The 13,317-nt window shown below is 51.2% G+C and overlaps 2 protein-coding genes across 2 annotated transcripts; both read right to left on the bottom strand.

The window, feature by feature from the left end:
• Window positions 1-1,585: 1,585 nt before the first annotated feature.
• On the bottom strand, window positions 1,586-3,757 carry LOC136017444 (uncharacterized). Its single transcript, XM_065685762.1, is given in 3 exon segments — window positions 1,586-2,227; window positions 2,229-2,355; window positions 3,621-3,757. Coding segments are annotated over 3 exon segments (906 nt in total).
• A 2,934-nt stretch (window positions 3,758-6,691) lies between these two features.
• On the bottom strand, window positions 6,692-10,630 carry LOC136017443 (inositol 1,4,5-trisphosphate receptor-interacting protein-like 1). The gene is given in 5 exon segments (XM_065685761.1): window positions 6,692-8,332; window positions 8,334-8,478; window positions 9,912-10,023; window positions 10,111-10,303; window positions 10,595-10,630. Coding segments are annotated over 5 exon segments (2,127 nt in total).
• Window positions 10,631-13,317: the final 2,687 nt, after the last annotated feature.

Here is a 13,317-nt window from a genome sequence, read left to right as displayed (position 1 = left end):
AGGGAAGGAGGAAGGGAGCTGGTGCGCGGGGAAGCGCGGACGGGAGCCGCAGAGAGCTGCGGACAGGCAGGAGAGGGAACGAGGCAGCTGGGAGGCAGCAAGGCCTGCGCCCAGGCACGGAGGCAGCAGCAGCGTGCCCTGCCCGAGGCGCTCGCAGCCAGGGTTTCGACGCAGGGCGAGCACCCCCCCCCAGGGCCCACGTTTCTGCCCCGGCCCTTGTCCAGCCCAGCCTCCCCTCGGCGTGCGCACTCACTGCTGCCCCAGGCCGTTCTGGGCCGGTGCTGCCTGCAGGCACCCTCCTAGCCATCCCCCATTGTGACGCGTCCCCTGTGCCGTTACAGGCGCCTCGGGCGCACCGCAGTCTCGCCCGCACAACCGCGGGCCAGCTAGTAAGCAGAATCTGGCCGGGAGTGAAAGGCAGGATCTCCGTAACACAATAAAAATTATTGCCTGAATGCAGCCGGTTCCTGCAACTCTTGGGAGTGGTGGGACCTCTGCCGGGACACACCTCCCATGCTTTGCTGGATCAGAAATAGAACAGGGGGGACCGGAGGGTTGAGCCCCAGTTCAACCCAGTATCGATAGTAAGAGCTATCAATAAAATAGAGCTTTATTAATTTAGAACTTTATTTTGTAGCGGCCAACTCTTATACATGGTTAACAAAATGAAGAGAGAATCCTGTGTAGTTTACTGTTTTAGAGTGCTGGAGAAAGAAGGAATTCAGTGGGTCTCGAGGGAGGGAAGGAGGAAGGGAGCTGGTGGCGGGGGGAGCAGGGAGGGGACCTGCAGATTGCTGGGGACAGGCAGGTGGGGGAATTAAGCAGCTGTGAGGCAGCTCCATGTCCTTATGTTGAGTATCTGCCTTGCAGTGCTGTCATCTTGCTGTTTATATTCACTTTTCCCTGAATCCCCTGACTGTCATGCTACAGAAACAGAATTCCTATCACAGAGGGAATTATTATTCTGGGATAGTTCCTGGAAGTCCCAAGATGCCAAGGAAGGATGGCTGTCAGGATCAGGCTGTGTAAGAAGGAAGGCTGTTGTCAGGTTTTCCGTGCAACTGTGAGTACCTTTAAATGCCAGGAGTCTTTAAATGCCAATCTGCCAATTGTAAGAAAATCTTACAGTGAATGAAATGCTGTGAATAGGATATGGATTAATCTATGCTTGGCACTATTTACTGAGTAATAGTAGGTCAAAGTTGCTGAGTAACTCCCAGTTACATCCCGGGCATGACGTGCTGTGGTACGGAATACTTCTTTGGTCAGCTTGGGTCAGGTGTCCTGTCTCTGCTTCCTCCCAGCCTCCCCTCGTCCTTGGCAGAGCATGAGACTCACGAAGTCCTTAGCCAGAATAAAACATTTGAGCAGTAACTAAAAACATCAGTGTTATCAGTGCTGTTCCCAGGCCAAAAGTCGAAACACAGCACTGCACCAGCTACCAAGAAAAACAACTGCTACTGCTGAACCCAGGACACAGCCATGCACTGCACCACACCACAGCTGTCAAGCACTGCATCTCTCCGAGAAGGCAGGCTAAGGGAGATCTAATTGCTGTCTTCCACTGTGCAGAGCATGTCTTCTCTCAGAGGTGCACAGTGAAATAATGTAAGCAATGATTACACGTTGCACCAAGGGAAGCATGCCACAGTTCGTTCAATGACCACTCGATGCGCATTGCAATGTACGTGTCAAAATCTGCCACGCCAGAGGCATCTTCTTCTTCACTGTCTTCCTCCTCTTCACCGCTGATGCTGCCATCCAGCTCAGGGCTTCTTTTGCTAAAGCAGCAGCAGAGCCCTGCAATCAGGAGGAGCAGGAAGCCGGCGATCACCCAAAATTTCCAGTTCCACAAGGCAGCAGAGAGCAGGCCACTCCAGGTCACACCGTTGTGCTCTATTCTCTTCAGCTCCTCGACTTCATGCAGCTCCTGCGCTATCCGAGCCATCTCCTCCGTGAGCATCTTCGAAAGCTGCTGCATACGCTCACGTGTGGCTTCATCCAGCTCATCACTGATGAAGACCACATTCGAGAATACGCTTTGCAGAACCCAGGATAAGAGCCTTGCGAGGCCCTTGGCCTGCAGGAGAAAGAAGGAATTCAGTGGGGCTGGGAGGGAGGGAAGGAGGAAGGGAGCTGGTGCGCGGGGAAGCGCGGACGGGAGCCGCAGAGAGCTGCGGACAGGCAGGAGAGGGAACGAGGCAGCTGGGAGGCAGCAAGGCCTGCGCCCAGGCACGGAGGCAGCAGCAGCGTGCCCTGCCCGAGGCGCTCGCAGCCAGGGTTTCGACGCAGGGCGAGCACCCCCCCCCAGGGCCCACGTTTCTGCCCCAGCCCTTGTCCAGCCCAGCCTCCCCCCTGCGTGCGCACTCACTGCTGCCCCAGGCCGTTCTGGGCTGCCTGCAGGCATCCTCCTAGCCATCCCCCATTGCGACGCGTCCCCTGTGCTGTTACACTGCTTCACTGATGGTGATTCTGTATTTTCGTGTGCTTTTAAGATTCATTGTAAAGCCTGTATCCCATTGCCATGCTTATTGCTTCACATTTTCTTACACTGTCCCCATATTACTTAAATAATTTTCCCTTTGCATTCCTTGCCAGCAGAACTGTCCAGAGCAAACTAGTTATGTAACAGTGCATGGCTCAACATGTGTTTCCCACAAGAGCTCTAAGATGGGAAGGAAAGGTGGCACGCACTTAACCTTCGCCCAACAGCCAGTCAAGTTATCAGTAAGCGGAACAGTTACCTAGTTAGAAATAGGGAGCTAACCTTAATAAAGTATTTAGGCATAGAACTATGTATGGCTGTTTAATATTGCTTAGTAGGATTTCTGGGATGTTATCAATTATACAGCATTAATTGAATTCTGCATCACAGCAAAAATCTGCCGTCCATTATAAGAGGTATATCGCATCCCTGATATGATAAGGCATGTGACATATCCACTTGATGCCATGCTCTTTGACCCAAGTATCTGTAAGCTTGTTCCAGAAATGAGTCCCATTATCTGACTAAATCCTTTCTTGGGCACCATGTTGCCATATTCTGGCTTTTGACTTGGACAGAGTTCATTTTCTGCTTAGTAGCTGGTGCAGTGCTGTGTTTTGGCTTCAGTCTGAGAAAAGTACTGAAAACACACCAAAGTTTTAGTTTTTGCTCAGTTTGACTTACACCATTCAAGGATTTTTCAGTCTCATGCTCTGCCAGTGACGAGGAGCACAAGAAGCCGTGCGGAAGCAGAGACAGGACACCTGACCCAAACTAGCCAAAGGGGTATTCCAAACCACAGCACATCATGCCCAGTATATAGACTGGGAGGAGTTATCCAGAAGGGACTGATCAACTCTTGGGTCAGGCTGGGTATCAGTCAGCAGGTGGTGAGTGATTGCGCTGTGCACCACTTGTGTTTCCTGAGCTTGCTTTCTGTTCTTCTTGTTGCTGTCTATTATTATTATCACTATTGTTATTGTTGGTATTATTTCTATTATCACACTATTTTACCTAATTTCAATTATTAAACTGTTCTTATTTCAGCCCACAGGTTTTACATTCTTACAATTCTCCTCTTCATCCTGTCAGGGGCAGGGGAAATTGGGGGAGTGGCTGCATGGTACTGAGTTACCAGCTGCAGTTAAACCGTGACAGTCCTTTTTGGCACCCAGTATGGGGCACTGGGTTGCGATAAAGACACATCTGACCCGAGCATGTTAGAACAAATTTGTTGCAAGCATTCATGGTAGTGCGGTAGTCAGTGGTCATAGCGTTCCCAGAGTTAATGTGTGTGTGCTCACTGGTACTGCTCTTGTCCTGTCTGCTCCCTGTGATGTCTGTCTGTGAGGCTAAGGTTATCATTCTGTTGTACTTTGGAGGTGGGTTATGATATGACAGACTCGCAGGTCATGAGACTCATCTGGTCTGCGCTCTCGGTGTTGTCGCCACCTTTGTTCCTTGGGAGCCATCTGGTGACAACTATAGGCAACTGCGCCTTTGGCCTTCTCTGGGAGAGCCAGCCGGTAACAGAAATGTCTTCCTGCTGCGTCCGTCCATTCTTCCTTTCTTCCTTCCTTCCCATATCCTCCTTCTCCTCCAGGATAGCTACAGTAGTAATGTCCGACTAGTTCGTTCCGGATTTTCACTTGTTGAGAGGTGAAATTCCAAAATGTTGAAAGTGCTCATTGGCCTAGGTACTTACCCATACGACCCCAGGAGTTGATCAGCCTGACTGGGAGGAAGTGGCAAAAGCACCCCATTGTGACTGGTCCAGAGGCTCCACGCATCCTTGGCATAGATTACCTTGGGAGAGGGTACTTCAAAGACCCAAAAGAGTACCAATGGGCTTTTGGTATTGCTGCTCTGGAGACCGAGGAAACTGAGCAGTTGTCCACCTTGCCTGGTCTCTCAGAGGATCCTTCTGTTGTGGGGTTGCTGAAGGTCGAAGAACAACAAGTGCCAATTGCGACCAAAACGGTGCACCGGCAGCAATATCGCACCAACCAAGACTCCCTGATTCCCATCCGTAAGCTGATCCGTAGACTGGAGAGACAAGGAGTGATCAGTAGCACCCGCTCACCCTTTGATAGCCCCATATGGCCAGTGAGAAAGTCTAACGGAGAGTCGACAATAACAGTAGACTCTCGTGGCCTGAATGAAGTCACACCACCATAGAGTGCTGCTGTATCAGACATGCTAGAACTTCAATCCGAACTGGAGTCAAAGGCAGCCAAGTGGTATGCCACAATCGATATTGCCAACGCATTCTTCTCAATTCCTTTGATAGCAGAGTGCATCCCACAGTTTGCTTTTACTTGGAGGGGTGTCCAGTACACTTGGAACCAACTGCCCCAGGGGTTGAAACACAGCCCTACCATCTGCCGTGGACTGATCCAGACTTCACTGGAACAGGGGCAAGCTCCAGAACGCCTGCAATACTTTTACGACATTATCGTGTGGGTTGGTACAGCAGAAAAAGTCTTTGAGAAAGGGAGGCAAATAATCGAAATCTTGCTGAAAGCCAGTTTTGCAATAGAACGGAGTAAGGTCAATGGACCTACACAGGAGATTCAATTTTTTGGGAATAAAATGGCAAGATGGATGTCACCAAATCCCCACAGATGTGATCAACAAGATAACAGCAATGTCTTCACCAACCAATCAGAAAGAAACACAAGCTTTCTTGGGTGTTGTGGGGTTCTGGAGAATGCACATCCCAAATTACAGTTTGATTGTAAGCCCTCTCTGCCATGTGACCCGGAAGAAGAATGGGGCCATGAACAACAACAAGCCTTTGAGCAGATTAAACGAGAGATAGTTCATGCAGGACCCCTTGGACCAGTCCGGACCGGGCCAGATGTATAAAATGTAATCCCCGCAGCTGGGGAGAATGGTCCTACCTGGAGCTTCTGGCAGAAAGCTCCAGGAGAGACTCTAGGTCGACCCCTCAGCTTTTGGAGTGGGGGATAGAGAGGATCTGAGGCCAGATATACACCAACTGAAAAAGTGATACTGGCAGACTATGAAGGGGTTCGAGCTGCTTCAGAAGTGATTGGCACTGAAGCACAGCTCCGCCTGGCATCCCGGTTGCCAGTGCTGGGCTGGACGTTCAAAGGCAAGGTCTCCTCTACACATCATGCAACCAGTGCTACATGGAGTAAGTGGGCTGCACTAAGTACACAGTGAGCTTGAACAGGAAATCCCAGTTGTTCAGGAATTCTAGAAGTCAACATTGACTGGCCAGAGGGCAAAGATTTTGGAATGTCAACAGAGGAGGATGTGATGCGTGAGGCGTCGCCGTATAATAAACAGTCAGAAAGTGAAAAAGCAGTATGCCTTGTTTACTGATAGGTCCAGCCATATTGTGGGAAAGCATCAGAGATGGAAGGCAGCTGTATGGAGACCTCGACAACAAGGTGCAAAAACTGCTGAAGGAAAGGGTGAATCGAGTCAGTTTGCCAAGGTGAAAGACATACCGCTTGCCTTGGACACTGCTGAACGAGAAAAGCGGCCAGTACTTTATCTCTCTACTGATTCATGGATGGTGGCGAATGCCCTGTGTGGGTGGGTGGTTGCAGCGCTGGAAGCAGAGCAAACGGCAAAGCACAGGTAAACCCATCTGGGCTGCGGTACTTCAGCAAGATATCGCTGCTCGGGTGCAGAACCTGGTGGTGAAGGTGCGCCATGAAGATGCCCAAGTCCCCAAAAGTCGGGCCACTGAGGAACAACAGAACAACCAACAACTGGATAAAGCTGCTAAGCTTGAAGTGGACGACCTATTGATAGCCACCGAAACTTCAAACAGATGTAGCGAATGGATGGTAAGCCTGTTAAATTCTCATGGACTTGAAGGATATAAGGTATCTCAGCAAAAGGCACAAACAATGAAGCAAGAAGTCACCTACCGGGGGTATGAGGTCTCAGGGGAGCAGTGGAAATTAGGACAAGAACGCAAGAAAACGATCTGCCAAACCCCTCAACCCCAGGACGCTCAAGGAACTTGGGACATTTCTCGGCATGACAGGTTGGTGTCGGCTCTGGATCTATGACTACGGTATATTAGTCGAACGCCTATAGCAGTTGCTGCAAACAGAAGTGAGGGAATAGCAGTGGACTGGGGAAGGAAAACGGGCATTTAATGAAATAACGAAGGAATCAATGAGGGCCTCAGCCCTCTCTGCATGAAGACCACTTTCAGTGCCCCTAGAAGAAGATCTGTGCTGTAAGCCGGTGTTGCAGCTCCACGAACTCACGCATTGCCTGCTCGTGGGCAGCCGGATCCTGCGCCAGATGCTGGAAGAGGTTGAATGGCTTGGCTCTTTGCAAGGCTGGGGGCAAGACGATCTCCTCAGGAATCTTCTCATTGCCAAAGAAGAAGTGGTCGAGGCGTTTCTCCTCCAAGCAGTGGCGCAGGTACCTCATGATGTCACCTAGCCGCAGCAGGAAATGTCTCCTGCGCCAGCCTGACAGGGCTGTGGTGGTCAGGAGGTGCATCACCACCGTCTTCAAGGCATAGCTGGAAAAGCTTGTGCCCGCCAGCATGCGGGTGCAGAGTTGCAGGCAGCTGAGCAAGGTGTCGTCTGGGGTCTGATCGAACATCAGCCACAAGAACTTTGCCTCTGCCCTGGCGAAGGTCAATGTCCACGTTGTGCTTGGGCTGAAGATACCCTCTCTCGCCTGGCTGCTCATGAAGATGTCTGAGTTGCCCAGCTGCACGACAAAGTTCATCTCAATGACCGTGGTTCTCCCAGAGATATGTTGAAGTGCCACTTTGCAGGAGCGTCTGGAGGGCAGCACAGTCAGAAGGTAGTAACGTGAACGTAACAGGCGCGCAATTGCCTTGTTTTCCCTCACCATATCCTGGAACCAGCAAGCAGTTTTCTGCACATCTAGATAGGAGCCGGTGCAGAGGGCATGCAGGAGCCTGGGCTTCTGCTTCTTCCTGAGCTGCTCCTTGCGGTTGTGAAGGAAGCACGGCATGGGTCCCACCGTCTGCTGAGCGGTGCATGTGCGCTCCAGCTCCACACGGATGCGGGACTCGTTTGCCACGGTGCCTGGCTCCAGGCAGAAGGTGTAGCCACGGCAGGGCTTCAGGCACACGAGCATACGGTAGACAGGCTCGTCTTCCTGGGGACTCCAGCAATCAAAGGCGCTGCCCACTCCCATGGCTGGTCCCAGCTCCAGGAAGAAACCCTCTGACAGTAAGTTGGACCCTTGGCAAGCAAAGAGAAGGTTTTCCACCAGCGCATCCACCCACTCGCTCTGGTTCCACAGTTCGTTCAATGACCACTCGTTGCGCATTGCAATGTACGTGTCAAAATCTGCCACGCCAGAGGCATCTTCTTCTTCACTGTCTTCCTCCTCTTCATCGCTGATGCTGCCGTCCAGCTCAGGGCTTCTTTTGCTAAAGCAGCAGCAGAGCCCTGCAATCAGGAGGAGCAGGAAGCCGGCGATCACCCAAAACTTCCAGTTCCACAAGGCAGCAGAGAGCAGGCCACTCCAGGTCACACCGCTGTGCTCTATTCTCTTCAGCTCCTTGACTTCATGCAGCTCCTGCGCTATCCGAGCCATCTCCTCCGTGAGCATCTTCGAAAGCTGCTGCATGCACTCACGTGTGGCTTCATCCAACTCATCACCGACCATGGGCACGCATATGCTTTGCAGAACCCAGAATAAGAGCCTTGCGAGGCCCATGGCCTGCAGGAGAAAGAAGGAATTCAGTGGGGCTGGGAGGGAGGGAAGGAGGAAGGGAGCTGGTGCGCGGGGAAGCGCGGACGGGAGCCGCAGAGAGCTGCGGACAGGCAGGAGAGGGAACGAGGCAGCTGGGAGGCAGCAAGGCCTGCGCCCAGGCACGGAGGCAGCAGCAGCGTGCCCTGCCCGAGGCGCTCGCAGCCAGGGTTTCGACGCAGGGCGAGCACCCACCCCCAGGGCCCACGTTTCTGCCCCGGCCCTTGTCCAGCCCAGCCTCCCCTCGGCGTGCGCACTCACTGCTGCCCCAGGCCGTTCTGGGCCGGTGCTGCCTGCAGGCACCCTCCTAGCCATCCCCCATTGTGACGCGTCCCCTGTGCCGTTACAGGCGCCTCGGGCGCACCGCAGTCTCGCCCGCACAACCGCGGGCCAGCTAGTAAGCAGAATCTGGCCGGGAGTGAAAGGCAGGATCTCCGTAACACAATAAAAATTATTGCCTGAATGCAGCCGGTTCCTGCAACTCTTGGGAGTGGTGGGACCTCTGCCGGGACACACCTCCCATGCTTTGCTGGATCAGAAATAGAACAGGGGGGACCGGAGGGTTGAGCCCCAGTTCAACCCAGTATCGATAGTAAGAGCTATCAATAAAATAGAGCTTTATTAATTTAGAACTTTATTTTGTAGCGGCCAACTCTTATACATGGTTAACAAAATGAAGAGAGAATCCTGTGTAGTTTACTGTTTTAGAGTGCTGGAGAAAGAAGGAATTCAGTGGGTCTCGAGGGAGGGAAGGAGGAAGGGAGCTGGTGGCGGGGGGAGCAGGGAGGGGACCTGCAGATTGCTGGGGACAGGCAGGTGGGGGAATTAAGCAGCTGTGAGGCAGCTCCATGTCCTTATGTTGAGTATCTGCCTTGCAGTGCTGTCATCTTGCTGTTTATATTCACTTTTCCCTGAATCCCCTGACTGTCATGCTACAGAAACAGAATTCCTATCACAGAGGGAATTATTATTCTGGGATAGTTCCTGGAAGTCCCAAGATGCCAAGGAAGGATGGCTGTCAGGATCAGGCTGTGTAAGAAGGAAGGCTGTTGTCAGGTTTTCCGTGCAACTGTGAGTACCTTTAAATGCCAGGAGTCTTTAAATGCCAATCTGCCAATTGTAAGAAAATCTTACAGTGAATGAAATGCTGTGAATAGGATATGGATTAATCTATGCTTGGCACTATTTACTGAGTAATAGTAGGTCAAAGTTGCTGAGTAACTCCCAGTTACATCCCGGGCATGACGTGCTGTGGTATGGAATACTTCTTTGGTCAGCTTGGGTCAGGTGTCCTGTCTCTGCTTCCTCCCAGCCTCCCCTCGTCCTTGGCAGAGCATGAGACTCACGAAGTCCTTAGCCAGAATAAAACATTTGAGCAGTAACTAAAAACATCAGTGTTATCAGTGCTGTTCCCAGGCCAAAAGTCGAAACACAGCACTGCACCAGCTACCAAGAAAAACAACTGCTACTGCTGAACCCAGGACACAGCCATGCACTGCACCACACCACAGCTGTCAAGCACTGCATCTCTCCGAGAAGGCAGGCTAAGGGAGATCTAATTGCTGTCTTCCACTGTGCAGAGCATGTCTTCTCTCAGAGGTGCACAGTGAAATAATGTAAGCAATGATTACACGTTGCACCAAGGGAAGCATGCCACAGTTCGTTCAATGACCACTCGTTGCGCATTGCAATGTACGTGTCAAAATCTGCCACGCCAGAGGCATCTTCTTCTTCACTGTCTTCCTCCTCTTCACCGCTGATGCTGCCGTCCAGCTCAGGGCTTCTTTTGCTAAAGCAGCAGCAGAGCCCTGCAATCAGGAGGAGCAGGAAGCCGGCGATCACCCAAAATTTCCAGTTCCACAAGGCAGCAGAGAGCAGGCCACTCCAGGTCACACCGTTGTGCTCTATTCTCTTCAGCTCCTCGACTTCATGCAGCTCCTGCGCTATCCGAGCCATCTCCTCCGTGAGAATCTTCGAAAGCTGCTGCATGCGCTCACGTGTGGCTTCATCCAGCTCATCACTGATGAAGACCACATTCGAGAATACGCTTTGCAGAACCCAGGATAAGAGCCTTGCGAGGCCCTTGGCCTGCAGGAGAAAGAAGGAATTCAGTGGGGCTGGGAGGGAGGGAAGGAGGAAGGGAGCTGGTGCGCGGGGAAGCGCGGACGGGAGCCGCAGAGAGCTGCGGACAGGCAGGAGAGGGAACGAGGCAGCTGGGAGGCAGCAAGGCCTGCGCCCAGGCACGGAGGCAGCAGCAGCGTGCCGTGCCCGAGGCGCTCGCAGCCAGGGTTTCGACGCAGGGCGAGCACCCACCCCCAGGGCCCACGTTTCTGCCCCAGCCCTTGTCCAGCCCAGCCTCCCCCCTGCGTGCGCACTCACTGCTGCCCCAGGCCGTTCTGGGCTGCCTGCAGGCATCCTCCTAGCCATCCCCCATTGCGACGCGTCCCCTGTGCTGTTACACTGCTTCACTGATGGTGATTCTGTATTTTCGTGTGCTTTTAAGATTCATTGTAAAGCCTGTATCCCATTGCCATGCTTATTGCTTCACATTTTCTTACACTGTCCCCATATTACTTAAATAATTTTCCCTTTGCATTCCTTGCCAGCAGAACTATCCAGAACAAACTAGTTATGTAACAGTGCATGGCTCAACATGTGTTTCCCACAAGAGCTCTAAGATGGGAAGGAAAGGTGGCACGCACTTAACCTTCGCCCAACAGCCAGTCAAGTTATCAGTAAGCGGAACAGTTACCTAGTTAGAAATAGGGAGCTAACCTTAATAAAGTATTTAGGCATAGAATTATGTATGGCTGTTTAATATTGCTTAGTAGGATTTCTGGGATGTTATCAATTATACAGCATTAATTGAATTCTGCATCACAGCAAAAATCTGCCGTCCATTATAAGAGGTATATCGCATCCCTGATATGATAAGGCATGTGACATATCCACTTGATGCCATGCTCTTTGACCCAAGTATCTGTAAGCTTGTTCCAGAAATGAGTCCCATTATCTGACTAAATCCTTTCTTGGGCACCATGTTGCCATATTCTGGCTTTTGACTTGGACAGAGTTCATTTTCTGCTTAGTAGCTGGTGCAGTGCTGTGTTTTGGCTTCAGTCTGAGAAAAGTACTGAAAACACACCAAAGTTTTAGTTTTTGCTCAGTTTGACTTACACCATTCAAGGAATTTTCAGTCTCATGCTCTGCCAGTGACGAGGAGCACAAGAAGCCGTGCGGAAGCAGAGACAGGACACCTGACCCAAACTAGCCAAAGGGGTATTCCAAACCACAGCACATCATGCCCAGTATATAGACTGGGAGGAGTTATCCAGAAGGGACTGATCAACTCTTGGGTCAGGCTGGGTATCAGTCAGCAGGTGGTGAGTGATTGCGCTGTGCACCACTTGTGTTTCCTGAGCTTGCTTTCTGTTCTTCTTGTTGCTGTCTATTATTATTATCACTATTGTTATTGTTGGTATTATTTCTATTATCACACTATTTTACCTAATTTCAATTATTAAACTGTTCTTATTTCAGCCCACAGGTTTTACATTCTTACAATTCTCCTCTTCATCCTGTCAGGGGCAGGGGAAATTGGGGGAGTGGCTGCATGGTACTGAGTTACCAGCTGCAGTTAAACCGTGACAGTCCTTTTTGGCACCCAGTATGGGGCACTGGGTTGCGATAAAGACACATCTGACCCGAGCATGTTAGAACAAATTTGTTGCAAGCATTCATGGTAGTGCGGTAGTCAGTGGTCATAGCGTTCCCAGAGTTAATGTGTGTGTGCTCACTGGTACTGCTCTTGTCCTGTCTGCTCCCTGTGATGTCTGTCTGTGAGGCTAAGGTTATCATTCTGTTGTACTTTGGAGGTGGGTTATGATATGACAGACTCGCAGGTCATGAGACTCATCTGGTCTGCGCTCTCGGTGTTGTCGCCACCTTTGTTCCTTGGGAGCCATCTGGTGACAACTATAGGCAAGTGCGCCTTTGGCCTTCTCTGGGAGAGCCAGCCGGTAACAGAAATGTCTTCCTGCTGCGTCCGTCCATTCTTCCTTTCTTCCTTCCTTCCCATATCCTCCTTCTCCTCCAGGATAGCTACAGTAGTAATGTCCGACTAGTTCGTTCCGGATTTTCACTTGTTGAGAGGTGAAATTCCAAAATGTTGAAAGTGCTCATTGGCCTAGGTACTTACCCATACGACCCCAGGAGCTGATCAGCCTGACTGGGAGGAAGTGGCAAAAGCACCCCATTGTGACTGGTCCAGAGGCTCCACGCATCCTTGGCATAGATTACCTTGGGAGAGGGTACTTCAAAGACCCAAAAGAGTACCAATGGGCTTTTGGTATTGCTGCTCTGGAGACCGAGGAAACTGAGCAGTTGTCCACCTTGCCTGGTCTCTCAGAGGATCCTTCTGTTGTGGGGTTGCTGAAGGTCGAAGAACAACAAGTGCCAATTGCGACCAAAACGGTGCACCGGCAGCAATATCGCACCAACCAAGACTCCCTGATTCCCATCCGTAAGCTGATCCGTAGACTGGAGAGACAAGGAGTGATCAGTAGCACCCGCTCACCCTTTGATAGCCCCATATGGCCAGTGAGAAAGTCTAACGGAGAGTCGACAATAACAGTAGACTCTCGTGGCCTGAATGAAGTCACACCACCATAGAGTGCTGCTGTATCAGACATGCTAGAACTTCAATCCGAACTGGAGTCAAAGGCAGCCAAGTGGTATGCCACAATCGATATTGCCAACGCATTCTTCTCAATTCCTTTGATAGCAGAGTGCATCCCACAGTTTGCTTTTACTTGGAGGGGTGTCCAGTACACTTGGAACCAACTGCCCCAGGGGTGGAAACACAGCCCTACCATCTGCCGTGGACTGATCCAGACTTCACTGGAACAGGGGCAAGCTCCAGAACGCCTGCAATACTTTTACGACATTATCGTGTGGGTTGGTACAGCAGAAAAAGTCTTTGAGAAAGGGAGGCAAATAATCCAAATCTTGCTGAAAGCCAGTTTTGCAATAGAACGGAGTAAGGTCAAGGGACCTACACAGGAGATTCAATTTTTTGGGAATAAAATGGCAAGATGGATGTC

This window comes from Lathamus discolor, chromosome 6 (genome assembly GCF_037157495.1).
Source record: "Lathamus discolor isolate bLatDis1 chromosome 6, bLatDis1.hap1, whole genome shotgun sequence".
Lineage (NCBI taxonomy): Eukaryota > Metazoa > Chordata > Aves > Psittaciformes > Psittacidae > Lathamus > Lathamus discolor.
Note: the sequence above shows the minus strand (reverse complement) of the source record. Positions and strands in the feature narration are given on the sequence as shown.